This window comes from Peromyscus eremicus, chromosome 2 (genome assembly GCF_949786415.1).
Source record: "Peromyscus eremicus chromosome 2, PerEre_H2_v1, whole genome shotgun sequence".
In the NCBI taxonomy this organism is placed as follows: Eukaryota; Metazoa; Chordata; class Mammalia; order Rodentia; family Cricetidae; genus Peromyscus; species Peromyscus eremicus.
This window is the reverse complement of record NC_081417.1, coordinates 162,863,517-162,880,043: the sequence shown is the minus strand read 5'-3', so window position 1 is coordinate 162,880,043 and position 16,527 is coordinate 162,863,517. Positions and strand designations below refer to the sequence as shown.

Sequence of the window (16,527 nt, the reverse complement as noted above, 5' to 3'; positions counted from 1 at the left end):
ACCTGATGTATCTTAATCTGGAACAAATCCATAGTCTCTGGCTTTCTGTGGAAACAAAAGCAGAGACTCTTTTCCAAAGCAACATATCCTTATATCCAAATTTTGAAGTCAAGGTACCTTTAAAATATACATTTTGGCATAACTCAACAGCTTTTACAATCAAATGTTTTTCTGCAGTTACGAATATCAAAGAGAACATAATCCAGATTCTCTGTGTGGTAGCCATCTTTACGTGGCTTATTTTTTTATATTAGCTTGAGCCTATTGCTTTAAACTGTAGCCTTCTAAGCCTGAAACGGCACTGGCGCTGTGGCTGTTGGTTCCGCCCACTTCAGCTTCCCAACATGGCGGTAGTCCGTTTTCCGCCAGCTCTGGGAGCCATCAACTCTCAGAAACAGTGGGTCTATGCTTCTATCAAAGCAGCGTGTAGCGCAGAAACCTCTTTGTTTTGTTTTGTTTTGTTTTGTGCTAGCAAAGGCTAAATTCACCACATAGCTTAATGTGCCATTCGCAGAGGCCTCATTCCCGCCATACGGCGGCAGGTCGAGCACGCACGCTAGGAACCCGCCAGTAGCTCAAACATGCAGGCTGCCGCTAGCTTAAAAGAGACAACTAGGAGCTGTTTTTAGCTCCGTTTTAGAATCTTTTTTCTCCGTTTTTAGGTGGAGACTCTTGCCACCACGTTGGACGCCATTTGTTGCTAGAGAATTTCTCTCCAGCTCCCGCCACCAAGTCCCGCCAGTTCCAGAGCCCACTTACAAAATAAACACACAAACTCTTATATTATTTAAACTGCTTGGCCATTAGCTCAGGCCTGTCATTGTCTAGCTCTTACTCTTATATTTAGCCCATTTCTATTAATCTTTACTTTGCCACATGGCTTGTGGCTTACCGGTACTTTACATCTTCCTTGTCCTGATGGCGGCTGGCAGTGTCTCTCTCTCCGCCTTCCACTTCCCAGAATTCTTTTCCTTGTCCCGCCTATACTTCCTGCCTAGCCAATGGCCAATCAGTGATTTATTTACTGACCAATCAGCAACACACTTGACATACAGACCATCCCACAGCACACATTGCATTGTGAGGCAGGGTGCACACGTCGGTGAGAGGGTGGGTAGGAAGACAGGGTATCAGGGGGATGTATGGTCCACACCCTTGTGTCTTATCATCAGTCCTTTCAATAGGACCTAGCCTTGGCCCTGGAGCCCAGATGGATGGAGTATTGCTTGAAAGAGAGATGTCTACCTCCAAGTATTAAAGACAGGGTCTCATTCTGTAGCCCAAGCTAACCTAGAATTTACTGTACTCCAGGCTGGCCCTGAATCCTAATCCTCCTGACTCAGTCTCCCCAGTGCTGAGATTGTGAGCATATATCACCACGGTTGTCTTGGGGATTTGATTGGTAACTTCAATTGCTGGTTCTGTTAGCATTCATTATAGGTCACCCTCATAGGTCTCATGCTGTGAGGCTCTCGTACCTATAGTACAGAATGCTAATAGGGCCAGCAAGAGGACACAGGGTCCTGCTGTGCCACACGTGGCCAGTGACATTTCCTTGGGTCCCAAAATCTGAACTCCCAACAGACTGAAGATCAAATGAAGATACAGTTCCTTTTTATTTGTCATTTTAATTTTTTATATTTATTTTGTGTGTATATGTGTATGAAGGCATGTGAGGACGTCCCAGAGATTGAACTCAGGTCATCAGGCTTGGCAGCAAGTGCCTTTAACTGCTGAGCCATCCCACTCCATCTCCATGGGAGCCTTTTAGACCTGGTGTAGCTAGAGTTTTCCTGCCTGGCCCACAGTCAGGACAAATCTCTCTCACCCGCCAGTCCCACAGCCGCTCAAACCCGACCAAGTAAACACAGAGACTTATATTGGTTACAAACTGTATGGCCGTGGCAGGCTTCTTGCTAACTGTTCTTACAGCTTAAATTAATCCATTTCCATAAATCTATACCTTGCCACATGGCTCGTGGCTTACCGGCATCTTCACATGCTGTTTGTCATCATGGCGGCTGGAAGTGTCTCTCCGACTCAGCCTTCTACTTCCTAGCTTTATTCTCCTCCTTGTCCTGCCTATACTTCCTGCCTGGCCACTGGCCAATCAGTGATTTATTTATTGACCAATCAGCAACACACTTGACATACAGACCATCCCACAGCAACCTGGGGTGCAAATGGTGAGGTTTGACCCCTAATAGCTCACTCCAGGGTTCACCCATCCTTCTCTGACCTGCAGGACCACTTGATCACACTAAGTGATTCATTCCACCACCAACGTCTGTTCATTGGGCACCAACTTTGTGCAGTGCACTCACTGAGCAACATGGTCAGGTCTGTTCTTTGTGTCATATTTGAACACACATGGGCTTCTTCCCCTGTAGGGGATGTCATGACACTCAGGGAGCCAGGGGATGTCCAGAGACCCTGGGAGGTGAGGCTCTGCAGCCATCCCTAGTCCTACAGATGACTAGCAGGATTTTGCTATCAGGCAGCATAGAGCCTTCCCTTGCAGCCTCAGGCCTGAGACAAAGGGTTCTGATGTGTTTGGCACCTAGTTCTATCAGGTTAAAGGCCACCTGGAACTTTCTCCAGGAATGGTTGAGTCCTTGGAGAGGTGGGTGGGACAGAGGGTGCCTGCAAGAAGCCACCTTCCACATCCAAAACCAAATGGAAGCTAGACCATAAAGACCCACAGGTGGCTGAATTACAGACACAGAACCACTTTTCACCTTGGATCCTTGGTAACAACCTTGTCCAGGAATCTCCTGAAAGCTTTGCATGGCTCATTCATGCAAGGAAGGTGTGGCAGCCTAATGTAGGGACTAGAGAATCTGGGCTTCACACACAGGAAGAGATGGGGGCCCCTGAATTGGCGATTTGTTGAAGGTCTTGATGCTGGTCAGTCCAGAGGTCTGAGGGTCAGGGTGTACACTGGAGGCTGTTTCTGTTCATGTCCCCATCACTGTCCTCGGTAGCTCTCCTTGCCCTCTCGGCCTCTGTACTCAGCAGCAGCGATGTGATGTGCCTAGCAGCTGAGCCTCCCTGACCAAACCCCAGGCTCTCGAATGATGGTGGCCAGTAGGTAAAGGGACCATTTGCCCACTGTGCGCGGGGTATAAATGGCTTCAGAACAGGGCAGATTGAAAGAACAAGGGTGACTGGCAGCCTGGCAGGGAGTAGGGCTGTGTGTGGAAGAGCTGAGACACAAGGGGGAGACTGTGACAACTCCCGTGAAGAGGGCACTCACCCCACTGAGACTTGTTCTGGCCACCTGTACACAGTGTCTAGACAGACACCCTCCCTGACTGCAGGCTCCCATCTCTCCTATCCCTCAGCACGAGCCCCACTCTGTGCTCAGCAGTCGCTGGACCCCAGTCCTCTTTCCACTCCATCCTTGCTGGCCTGAACCAGTCTTGCTACCCACTTCTCCCATCCACGCCCCCTTGGAGGTCCTCCTCTAGGCTGCTGCTGCACACTGCCAGGGGAGGTCTGCACAGCTGCACTGGTGGTACATGGTGGGTCACACCAGCAAGCTCCCTTGAATTCCCCCCCCCATGCCCTGGTCCCTTCAGAGGAACTCATTCCATCAGGCCTGTCATACCTCTGACCCCCACCCTCCAAATTCACTGTCCCCTTGTTTCCACCCACCATAACTGGGAGGCATAGGGTGAGAGTCCAGACCCGGCTTCCTGGTCCTTCTCCCTGGCACCCAGCCTTTGGTATCATCACAGGCATCACCCATTCTGCCCCCCGGGTAATGAGCTTGTCCCCGACTCACCTCTTCCGTGAGATAGAAATCAACTCGCTCTTTGAGGAGTCCGTGAGTAAGGTCGTGCTCAGCAGGCTTGGGACAGCTTTCACAGAGCTGCTGTGATGGCGCAGAGACCAGTCAATGACCTGTCTCTGTCCACAGAGGCTATTTCTCACCCCGCCTTCCCTTACAACAGGACCTGACTTATTCTCTCCCACGGTGACCCCAATACTAAAGGTGTTGTGACTGCTGGGCATTCAGCATCTGCTCTGTGCAGGATCATCACCCCGCCCAAAGCTGCCGCTTCACGGTCATTCTCTTCACTTTACTTCATGGGGGTGGACATGACAATCCATAACCATCCCTTTACAGAGGCTCAGGATGAGCATGTCACCTGCCCAGATTCACACAGCCGGAGAGTGAAAATGATGGGGTTAGATGCCATATGTCCTACATGACCCCAACATGTGGGTGGAGAAATAGGGGCAGAAGGAAGGTCTGAGCAGGTCAGCAGAGGCTAGGGGAATCCCTGGATGTCTGCATGTGGGCAGGGCCTTAAAAACAGGAATAGGGGCTTCCCCTGAGAACGTGGGAGTGCATACTAGAAGCACTGTCACCTCTAGGGAGGTGAAATCGAGGGCAGTGGTCAAGAGCTAGGCACTGACTGTGTGCCCTGAGTGGGTGACTCAGCCTCTGGCTGTTTGCTGGTTAGTCAAATAAGATGCAGGGCATACTATTCTCGGCACATTGAGGAATTCATGCTGTCTTGAGGGGCACGGGTCAGCATCCTGCAGTATTCTTTTCATTTGGGCTTGTCTGAGTTCCCACATGGTGCCAGGTGACTTGGCATGGGTGGGAAGTTTGACCAACTATTGTCTCCTTCAAAAAGTACAGGGAACCCTGGGTGACCTGAGGGATGAGGGGTAGGATTCCTCCAACCCCATTCCCATTCCATGGCCGATGGCCTCAGCCCAGGGAAGAGAAGGCAGCTGCTTCATATTTCACATAGCACACCCCACCCTGCAAGGAGTGGCTAAATTCATCTTCCATCACCAGCATTTCCCTCCCCCAGCTTGGGGAGAGGGCAGCCGCCACCTGGACATCAAGGACCACCTGGCTAGGGAGCAGAATGCCAGGCTGGAGGTTGGGATTCTCCTACCTGTGAGGTGAGTGAGGGCATTGCTTCACCCAGTTTCCAGCTGGGGCAGGACCAGCAGGCCAAGGCAGTTGCTGCATTCGCCCTGAGGAGGGAAGTACTTCTGCCTCACACCAGGTGGGACCCCAGTCTCTGCCCAGCCTACTAGGTGAGAGCAGCTTCTCTTCTAGAAGCAGCTTGAGAGAAACAGGCACCTGGCACCAGGGCTCCAATGTGGTCAGGTTCTTGGCTTCCTGTGTCTTTGGGCTGTGACACAGCCCAGAAACACTGTCATTTCACGAGGGATAGTCCCTGGCCATGTCCCTGAGACTGACACCTGCCCTCTGCCCACACTAGAATCTCATGGGTGCTAGGGTATCTTATGTTCCCTGGAAGAAGGGCCACTCAGTGACTGAAATGGGTTCTGGAGGGCCCCTCTTGTGGTTGTCACCAACTTACTAGGCACTTGTGACTTCAATTCCTCTGAACACTGAAATTAACTACTAGATGGGAAATGAGCCACTGACAAACCACATTAACCATGACATCATGTAGACATATGAAGATAGGGATGGCCCAGGCAGGGTGGGTTCCTCTGGGGCTTTTCCCTACTGACCTGCAGAGAGATGACCCTTGCCATACCCAGGAAGCCCAGTGTCTATATGGGCCTAGGGGTCCTGCCATGAGTCTTCAGTTAGCATCCCTGGGCTCTCTCTGTGGAGGATGAGGAGACCCTCTATCACCCAGTTGTGACAATGGGACTTCCCAGCAGGTGTAATTATCCCATGGGGCATGACTCCAGTGCAGAGCTGCCAGACATGTGTGATAAGCTGTGTTGTCCTTGGTTCAAAGAGGGTTTGCTCTCTGGATGCATTGCGTTCCTTGTATAAGCCTATTCTCCTCTGGTGTCCTGGGCACTGCAGGCCTGGCTGATGTACACCTTCTCAATGCTTGTGGGGAGTTCGTGGGGTGCAGCAGGTGCTGAGGTCTGAGTCTGTCACAGAGCATCTTTGGCAGCTTGCAGTGGTGTAGGCACGGCCAGGCATAGAAGTCCAGCTCAGCAAAGAGAGGAGCTCATCTGAGGCTTTGAGGAGGTAGAGGAGGGGGCTAGAACAGGGCCAGAGGTACCCATGTCCCAGCCATGCCCGCAGGTTGTGACCTGGCTGCAGTGTGAACAGATGTGAACCGGTACAACAGCCTTCCTCGATTCGGAGCTTCTGACATGATTGGCCAGGCAGCCCAGGGATCCTCTGGGTGCCATTGGTGCTTCCGCCCTCAGCAAACATCATGGCACTGTGTAATTCAGCCTAAAGTCTTCCTCTGAAGATCCTGGGCCTTCTGTGGCTCCCATCACATCACAGAATGCATGCTCTTTCTAGAAAACCTCAAGTCTTCATCAAAAATCTACAATTCCTAGGCCAGTGAGAAGGTTCAGTGGGTAAGGGTGCTTGCTACCAATCCTGACAACTTGAGTTTTACCTCTGGGACCTACATAGTGGGAGGAGAAATCTAACTCCTGAAAACTGTCCTCTGACTTTGAGGTGTGCATCTGCACGTACACACACACACACACACACACACACACACACACACACACACACACACACTATATATATATATATATATATATATATATATATATATATATATATATATATATATATATTTACATATATACTTCCAACAGTGAATTTACACTTTCCAACTTTGTTGTAACTCTGACAATAGTTTCTCAAAGCCTATGTCTTTTGCATCGTGACATATAATGTTTTTAATAACTTGCCATGCTTACAAAATTTATACCTATGGATTACAGTTCTTGTCCCTCGAGTGAACACATTTCCAAGTCAAGGGAGTGTGGAACCTACAGAGATGGCTCAGGTGGTAAATTATTGTCATGCAAGCATGAGGACCTGAGTTCAGTTCTCCAGCACCCATGTAACCATAAGCCTAACCAACCATAACTCTAACCCTAACCCTAACCCTAACCCTAACTAACCCTAACCAACCCTAACCCTAACCAACCCTAACCCTAACCAACCCTAACCCTAACCAACCCTAACCCTAACCCTGTAATCCATCTGTAATCCCAGTTCTGTGGAGGTAGGAGACTCCTGTAGCTTGCTGGCTAGCCAGTTTAGTTGAATCTGTGAGCTCCAGGTTCAGCGAGTGAGCCTGTCTCAAAAAACAAGGTGGAGGGGCTGGAGAGATGGTTCAGTGGTTAAGAGCACTGGCTGCACTTCCAGAGGACATGGGTTCCATTCTCAGTGCCCTTATGGTGACTCATAACCATCTATAACTCTAGTCCCAGGGGATCTGGCCTCTTCTGGCCTCTGCAGGAGGCCACAAGGAATACATGTGTGGTACACAGACATACATACAGGCAAAATACATCCCTGAACACACATACAAAATAAAGTGAAGAAAAAATAGTGTGGAGAGCAATAGAGAAAGACCCTCCCCACCATGTTGACCACTGGCCTTCCCATGTACACACACACACACACACACACACACACACACACACACACACACACACCAGACAGGTTATTGTGGATGTAGATTTAATTGAGAGGATTTAACTTAGAGTTTTGTGTTGAGTTACTGGAGTGCAGGTTCTGACCTGCTCTCTCACCCTGAGGTCACACATACCTGAAGCCAGGGCTCCAGGAAGCCCCTTTGATTGGCTGCTGTAGTGGTTAGCATCACACACTCCTGGTGGTGGCAGCAGAGGCTGGTACTGCAGTCTGGCTTGGGATGAGAAGGGAGAGCAACCCAGCATCCTGGCTGAACATCCACTTGTGGTAGGTGGGAGCATGGGGAAATGAAGGAGCCAAAGCTGGCCAGGGCAGGAAGGGAGCTTTGCAGGATTTGAGGTTTAGGGGGAAGGCAGTGTGAATGGGAGATAAATGGGTGTTAGCTTTGAAACTACGTGCTGGTGCCCTCTATCAGGGAGTCACCAACAATGTGTCCTGACCAGCTCCAGGGAGCTGGGTGCAGGAGACCTTGACATCCCTCACCAAACCCCGGCCCTCAGGGTGCAGAATCCCAGAGTGTTCTCCCTCCCTCCCTCCCTCCCTCCCCCCCTCTCAGTTTCTCCCCCTCTCTCCCTCTCTGAAGAGAGAGACTATAAGCTATAATGTAATGAGACTGGGTTACCAGCTGTGGGAATTTTGTAGAAAACAAGGGAAGAGAGACAAGGCTGGATGGTGTAGGTGGTCTCCCTGAGGCTGTGGTGGTCTCAGAGTCCAGATCTGGATGCTAGGAAGGAGCCTTCAAAGACTTGTGGACTTGTGTAGTTTGTTTGTTTGTTTGTTTTTACGCTTTATTCTTTGCTCTTTGAGGGGCCCACCACCCAGCTCCAAATAAATACGCATGGAGGCTTATTCTTTCTTTTGAATGCCCAGCTTTAGCTTGGCTTATTTCTAGCCAGCTTTCCTTAACTTAAATTATCCCATCTGCCTTTTGTCTCTGGGCTTTTACCTTTCTCTATTTCTGCATATCTTTCTTTACTTCTTACTCTGTGGTTTGCTGTGTAGCTGGGTGTCTGGCCCTTGGAGACCTCCTCCTTCTCTCACTCCTCAATCTCCCCTTCCCAGATTTTTCCTCCTTTTTATTCTCTCGGCCTGCCAGCCCCTCCTATCCTTTCTCCTGTCTTGCTATTGGCCATTCAGTTCTTTATTAGATCATCAGGTGTTTTAGACAGGCACAGTAACACAGCTTCACAGAGTTAAACAAATGCAACATAAAAGAATGCAGCACATCTTTGCTCATTAAAACAAACTTTCCACAGCATAAACAAATGCAATACATCTTAAAACATTCCACAGCAGACTTGGGCAAGAAGGCACGCCCCAGCTGAAGGAACAGAAGGACAGAGCCTAATACCGGCAGCTGACTCAAGTGCACTCCATTGAGACCAGAGGAGCCAGTGGGGGGCAAGATAGGAGTCGGGGAGGTGTATCCATGGTGAGCAGGCCAGGGTTTGATCTTCAGCCCCCGACAGAGGTTTGGTTGGATGTGCCTTCTGTGTGGATGCAGGGAGACCTGGCAGGCGGTAGGTGTGGAAAGAAGAGCACTCGGCAAGAGTGTAGTGGGGACAGAGATGCAAAATCTGCTGAGCTCCCGGGAGTCTGGTGCCAGCAGATAGCCCCTCCCCGACTGCTGGGTTGTTTCCAGGCACTGGGTACCTGCCACTTTTCAGACTCCCTCTGCTTGTCCTGGCCATGAGGGCACAAGGGGGAAGTGGGACCCATGTTCTCCCTGCTTCCCCAGAGGGCTTACCATCTTCAGAAATGTCATTGCTGGAACTGAGGAGGCCAGCATGAGTGGCAAGAGGTAGGGGTGAGGTGTGGAAGGTGGAGGTGCCAGCAGGGAACTCCTGGAATATCCCACGCCGGGATACCCAGACCCCAGTCCAGGCCAAGGCTCTTGCTGCTGTCTTCCCAGACTATATCCAAGACGGGACCCTGGAGGAGCATGTGCCTGGGGTCCTTCACCTGACAGGGAGTTTCAAAGTGTCATTCCTATCCTGAGTACTGGCCATCAGTGGGTGGCAAGAGAGCGGGGGAGGCCATCTAGGGCCATGTGATCATGGCATGACTGACATCTGTTCCAGAAGATGTGAGCTGGTGAAATGGCTCGGTGGGTAAGGGTGTTGTGGCCAAGTCTGATGACCTGAGTTCAGTCCCTGCACCCCATGTAGTAGGGTGAGAACCCAATACTGAAAGTTGTCCTCTGACCTCTACACTCACACCATGGTACACATGTACACACTTACACTGCACCACATGTGTATAAAGAAATGTAATTAAATAAAAATTTAAGGAATGCCCTGAAATTCTCCTGACATAAATTAGCATTGCTTTTGGATACGAGGTCTCATGTAGTTGAGGCTGGCCTTGAACTGATGCCCCTGCCTCAGCCTCTTGATGGTTGAGATCTCGTGTATGTGCCTCTGCTGGCTTCCAAACAGCATTTTGAAGCTTGAAGTTCAGCAACTTCCATTCATCTTGTGGTGAACCACTTCTTCTGTCTGGTCCCAGCATATCTAACTCCCTGAGGAAACCGGGGACCCATGAGCATTTGCTCACCAATGCACCACCTGAGGCTAACACCCCCAATATGCCTTTGACTCCCTTTGTGGATTTCCTGTTCTGTACCTGTCGAAGCAACAGACCCGGACACTGGGTGGCTCAGCACTGCTTTCACAGTTCATATACATTGTGGGGTTTTGAATCAGCAGCTTGTCCTGGTCGTGGCCAGATGCCACCTAACATGTGCTTGGCCATATCATGTCTGTCAGCTCCTCTGCTGATGTGTCCCTGGCCCTCCACCCCATCTGGCTAAAGTGAACAGCACTGCTGTGAAGGGCTTTGGGCTTTGCCGTCCGTTTACTGTGTGATGTGAGCCCTGTCCTTTCCCTTTCTGAGCGTGGCATAGGCAGTAAAAGGGAGAAAGGGAGAAAGGGGCCCTGGGGCAGGACTCTCACGCCTATCCTCTTGGGTCTGAGGGTGTCAGCTTAGCCCAGCTGACCTCTTCACATCATTCATTTCCCATCCACCAGCTTGGTGAAAGCAGGTTTCTTCCCACCTTCTGTGCTGATTGGCCAATGCTTTGTCAAAACCTTCATAATTGTGGTGAATGGGAGGTGGGGAAAATTAATTCTCATTACTGAAGAAGAGTATAGATTATTTATTCATCCCTGGGCTTATAGTTTTGTGGCCTTGGGTAAGGCGCTTTACGCCTCAGAGCCTGTCTCCTGAATAGGATGGGGCTGTGACGTGTACAGGACGCTTGTCCTGTGCCATCCTCCCTTGCTGGCTGAGCCTCCACCCTCAGGCTTCTCTTTGCCTGTGCTCAGCCGGGCCCCTGTACTGGCCCTCCCAGCTTGTGCCCACTTCTCCGGGGACCGATGGCCTGGCGTGTGCCATCTCTAGATGTGTGCCTCAAACCTCCATGAGCAGCCGCCTGCCTAGGGTCAGACAAAAGCGACAGATCTGCCCTGCCAGGCCGGGCAAGTCTGGACCTGTCGGCTTGGCAGTGAGGGCTGGGCCAGGCTGGCTCCCAGGGCCCAGAAGGCTGCCCCGGGGAGCTGTTCCTCAGCTGGGATGGGGGCAGCGGGCAGGTGGGCTGGGGTTTCCCTGCCCCACCCTCCCACAGTGACACAACTCACTCGTGTGCCTAGTCCCTGCCCTCTCCTCCTGGGTGGAGTCTGCCTTGCTAAGGAAATAGTGTAGAGAGAGCCAGTGGGTCCTAGCTGGGGTCAGGTGACCCTGCTCCCCTTTATCTGTGTGAGGAGGAGACTGCCCACAGGTGACAACTCCAGTCCAGTCTCAGGGCCTTGTCCTGCAGGGTGAAATTTTCTTTCCTGTGGGTCCAGGGAGGACCCTGCCCATCTTGAGCAGCCGGCCCAGCTATGCATCCCAGGCCTGGCTCCAGCAGGGGGCGCCCTACCCATGCTCTTAGTAAGAGGAAGATGAAGTCTGAGCCATCTCCAAGTCCTTACCCCACCAACACACAATCAAGACCTGGCTTGACCTAATCCTGGCCATATCTGTGGGCTCAGAATATGGTGATGGCAGTCCTGGCTCATTTTTGCACAAACTTACCCCTGACCCAAGACTCTGGAGACTAAATTCACTCACCCCACAGAATCTACACCAGGGGTGCCATTGTTACCTGTCCTCTGGAGGCTGTTTCCTGCCTGTCCAGACCCCTTCCCATCTCATCAGAATCTAGGAATGACATCTCTAAAGCCAAATTTGCCTCAGTCTCACTTCCTGGACCAGAGGACGGCTGCTGGAGGGGGGGATGGCAGGGAGGAAGAGAAGAGGAGGGAGGGGGAGGAGCAGCAGTGGGGCAGCATGGGTGGAGAGCTTGGCCGCTGCTCCGGGGTTTCTGTGCACTGTCCTAGCCAGCCCTGTCCATGATCTCCCCCGGTACTGAAGAACGCGGAGGATGGGACTCCGCGGATGCTCATCTTGTCCTCCCTCTTCCTCCAGAATGAGCCGCAGTGTAGGGGAGATGGCCCAGTCCCCCTCCTCCTCCCCGGGTGAGGGAGCCACCTTTGAGCATCTATGGAGTTCTCTGTGAGTATGACCCCTCCCCCACTGGGCTTGCTTGGCCTTGGCTAGCTTGGAACAGATTGGAAGAGGGACCTGCCAGGGTAGCAGCTGCCTTAGGCCGTGGCCTGGGTGCTTATGACCCACAGTCATGGTCTGTCCTCTGGCCAGTTCTCTAGACTGCTGTGGGCAGGAGAGGTCCAGGGCACGGAGATCATGTATGTGAAGCAGTTTTTTCCCAGTACTACCAGGCCTTGGGGGGCGAGCCAAGGGCTGGTGGGGATGGTGGAGGCAGAGGTAGGAAAGCTATTGAAGATGGAGGATATATGATCGATCTCTTGGGACGCACAAATGCTGCCAGGAGCCATGGGCTAGCCTGGCGTCTTGAGCCAGGGGGAACTCCGGGGGATGCTGGGCCAGCAGCTAACAGTCAGTTTTCTCTCCCCACGACACAGGGAGCCAGACAGCACCTACTTTGACCTTCCCCCGCCCAACAGAGGGAATAGTGAGGCGGTGGGCAGCGAGGAGACCAGCATGGATGTCTTCCACCTGCCGGGCATGACCTCCTCAGTCATGGTGAGTGAAGCAGGCCTTGCTGAAGACTGGACATTGGTAATAAATGTGGGTTGGCTTTTCTTAGGAACCGGTGGAACAAGGAAGCAGGGCTTTGGGTGGCCCACCTTTGGTTAGCCAGGACACTTCAAATTATAAAGAAGTAAGTATGTAGCCAGCTCATGTTATGTCAGCTCCTAGGTGGGAATGGATTCAAGCGTGCTCGGCTTTAGTGGTAGAAGAGCTTCAGGCATGGCTGCACCCACACGTTTCCCAGGTTCCTCTTTCACAGCTTCTTTCTTCGTTTTTTTCTGGGGTGCCTTTGTTTTGAGGCACCCTCACCCCTCAGAGAGAAGGGAATTGTGTAGCTGGAGAGTTTCTCTCCAGTTCCCACCAAGCCCCGGCAGTCCCACAGCCCACTTATAAAATAAACACACAGACTCTTATATTACTTAAACTGTTTGGTCTAATGGCTCAGGCTTCTTGCTATCTAGTTCTTACATCTTAAATTAACCCATTTCTATAAATCTATACCTTGCCATGTGGCTCGTGGCTTACCAGTATCTTACATGTTGGTACTCATGGCGGCAGCTGGCAGGGTCTCTCTCTGCTTTCCTGTTCTCTCAATTCTCCTCTCTGTTAGTCCCGCCTATACTTCCTGCCTGGCTACTGGCCAATCAGTGTTTTATTTATTCACCTATCAGAGCAACACATCTGACATACAGAACATCCCACAGCAGAATTGGGATTCCCCAACACCTCAAGGCCCTGTGGAGAGGGCACCTCTCTTTTTCCGTTGCCCAGAAAGCCTGCTCCATGTTGGTCTGATTGTGCTCCTTGCTATCAGCCTCTGAGCTATCCCTGTCTTTCTGACTGGCCCATGTCCCTATATCTACCACTGGGCCAGGTCAGGATGGAGGGCAGTGAGGTACACTCTCTAATCAGGAGGGGAAGACGTGGCTCCATTCCCCATCTTGGGGCCTCTCTTTCCTGGGACCAGCAGGGGTGCCTAGCAGCCAGCCTTTGAAATGTGGCCTCCTACTGGGAGCTCCTCTTGTCAAGAAGGCAGGTCACAGTAGTTAGTGGGGTTCTGCCCCACTCTCCCGCTACCACTGCCATGCCCTGGTGGTACCACGAGCTGGAGGGAGGTGGCTGGTGTGTGCAAGAAGGGGCATGTGAAGACCTCTAGTCCTGAGGAAGCCCCTTGAGGCCTTCTGTCTTCAACACCCTCCCCCACTGGACCACCAGGGTGCTGGGATCCCACCAGACATGGGGGCTGGGAAGGTGTCGGGTGGGGACTTGTTGGAGGAACCCTGCAAGCACATGAAGGAAGAGCAAAGCCCAGACCAGGTTGGCACATGTCAGCTGCAAAGGCACCAGAGAGCTGAGCAGGTCCCCAGCACAGCCTTTCTCCCACTAGCACCTGATGGGCCAAGTGCTAGAGGACCAGCGACTGGGGAGGCTGGGGAAGTGTGACACTAACTCCTGTCTTGGAAGGGGAAGCCTGGCCACCTTGGGCCTCAGTGAACAAGAGGCCCATGGAGACCCAGCTTTAAGAATGAGTGTATAGCAAGGTTGAAGAGGCAGGAGGCACCTCCCTGTCCCATCCCTCTCGTAGAGGGTGGAATGCTAGACAAAGCCCACTGGTCCCTGTGGAACTGGAAGAAGACTGTCTCCTACAGAGGCAGCCCTGGTGGGCAGGGGTCTTCTGGGTGCCAGCCTGGTGGTGTACATATCTCTGAGCTCTGCCTGTCCAGCCCTGGTCTCTGCCTGTCCAGCCCTGGTCTCTGCCTGTCCAGCCCTGGTCTCTGAGCTCTGCCTGTCCAGCCCTGGTCTCTGAGCTCTGCCTGTCCAGGCCTGGTCTGTCTCTGTCTATCCAGCCCTGGTCTGTCTCTGCCTGTCCAGCCCTGGTGTGTCTCTGCCTATCCAGCCCTGGTCTCTGGTCTCTGCCTGTACAGCCCTGGTCTGTCTCTGCCTGTCCAGGCCTGGTCTCTGCCTGTCCAGTCCTGGTCTTTGGCTGTCCAGCCCTGATCTCTGGTCTCTGCCTGTCCAGCCCTGGTCTGTCTCTGCCTGTCCAGCCCTGGTCTGTCTCTGCCTATCCAGCCCTGGTCTGTGGTCTCTGCCTGTCCAGCCCTGGTCTGTCTCTGCCTGTCTAGCCCTGGTCTCTGCCTGTCTAGCCCTGGTCTCTGCCTGTCTAGCCCTGGTATCTCAGAGCAGCAGATCACCCTCATTCAACACCTGTGAGTGTTCATTTTATAGGCAAGGAAACTGAGGCAGATGCCGTGGAAGGGTAGCCTGGGCTTATGGGTCAGACGGTGGCCCTGCAGCACGGCAAGAAGGATAGTCCCCCATCCTGCCTGCTGCCCCTTAGAGACAAGATCCTGACCCTCATCATCTAGGATATCAGTGTCTTCCAGTCTAGAGGGACAGGAGATGGCTACCAGGTTCCAGAGCGGTGGGGTGAGGGGGGCTTACACAAAGACTCTGAAGATGCCTGCCTTGGGAATGCTGGAAGCTGCCTCCCCTAGCCCAAGCTGCCCACCCCATGCCTGAGAGGGCAGAGTGCTGAGACTCCACTGGCCTACCTTGGTGGGGGTCTTGGATTGAAGGGGAAAGCAGAGAACAGTAGCCTAGGCCCCTGAGGCTAGGGATATGGCACCCACCCCTGGCCCTAAGGATGCCCAACGTAAACATGTTGGCAGGGTGCTCATGAAACCTCACCTGCTGGGGCATGCTGCTCCCAGCAGGGGTAACTCGGGTGGGGCACAACGCCTCCACAAACAAGGGGCCCGCTTTGTCAGGTAGCAACATGCCTTGCAGTAAAGCCATGGATGAAATTCCTGGGTGCACCGCTCAGCTCCTGGAAGTGGGAATTCCCTGGAACCAGGACTTCCTGGCCTCCCTCCGGCAGGCTTCATCTGACCCTTAGGTCCAGTCCTCTCAAGCGACAGCTACGGCCCCAAAAGCTTCCTGTATGTTCAGAACTCCCAGCAGCTCTGAGATCAAAAGATCAAGACTCAGAGATAAGCAATGTCTAGGGCCATCTGCCTGCAGTGCTCCAGAGCTCATCAGCAGGAAGATGGCCTTGCCACCACTGACAGAGGGCTGCGGGGAGCTGCGGTGGGGGGGGGGGGGGGAGACGGACACTAAATGTTACATACTGTGAAATGTGGTATTTGAAGTTTGAGCTCGTAAATCACACTGCTGATTACAGCTTATCAGTGTCACAATACTCAGGGAAGAAAGGGCCATCCTGACACTGCAGGGGGCATGCTCCCAGAGCAAGGCGTGGTGGCCAGTGATGGGGTTCCTAGCTATCAGCTGAGTCCTGTGATACACGGGATAGGAATAATGGTTTGGGGTGCAGCTCTGTGGGGGTGTTTTGGGGACTTACAAAGTCCCATGTTGTTGCAGGGTGGGGCTCTAAGGAAACAGTGGTCAGGGCACAGACTACAGAGTAGTTACTCCTGGTCTGGGGAAGCCAGAAGGTAGCCTGCAGAAGCCCACACTCTCATGTATCAGTTGTGTGGGTGCTTTTATGTATCTAGTGTCTGAAGCTCAGGAGTTGAGGTTAACAACTCACACTCGGGGCTCTGAAATATGATGGACATCTGAGGGAGGAGCTGGCCGCCACTCACACAGAGAGGAGGGTGCACGTGCCATGGACTCACATGTGAGTTCCACGTGTTGTTCCTTTTTAGCAGAGCATCAGCACAAAGTGAAGCCCCAGCCTCACACCCCAACGTCTGCAGCAGCTTCTGAAGCTTTGGGTGGTTTTTAAGAGAATGACTGAGTATGTATGATCTTAGAGTCCAGGGGGATTGGGAAGTACAGAGAGAAAACCGTGGTGAGAGGGCTGAGTACCTGGGCCCATTCAACACTGTGGCTGGATGAGAGCTCCCAAGTGCTAGCCCCAGCCCTGAGCACTCTAGCCCAGTCTCTGGCTGGGTCCAGGACAAGGAATACTACCCAGAGTTGTTCTCAGGTCAGTGGGCAGTTCTGGCATCTGAGGTACC

General features: G+C 52.5%; 1 protein-coding gene across 4 annotated transcripts in view; it reads left to right on the top strand.

Moving 5' to 3' along the window:
* Positions 1–11,918: 11,918 nt before the first annotated feature.
* Tp73 (tumor protein p73) overlaps positions 11,919–16,527 on the top strand; it is a 45,597-nt gene continuing 40,988 nt past the window's right edge. For 2 of the 4 annotated variants that reach the window (XM_059256301.1, XM_059256300.1), the window contains exons 1-2: positions 11,922–11,986; positions 12,415–12,535. In XM_059256301.1, the coding sequence (XP_059112284.1) occupies positions 11,922–11,986; positions 12,415–12,535 (186 nt within the window). Of the gene's footprint in view, positions 11,987–12,414; positions 12,536–16,527 lie in introns of all 4 variants that reach the window. The other 2 variants (XM_059256302.1, XM_059256299.1) reach the window with 2 other exon arrangements.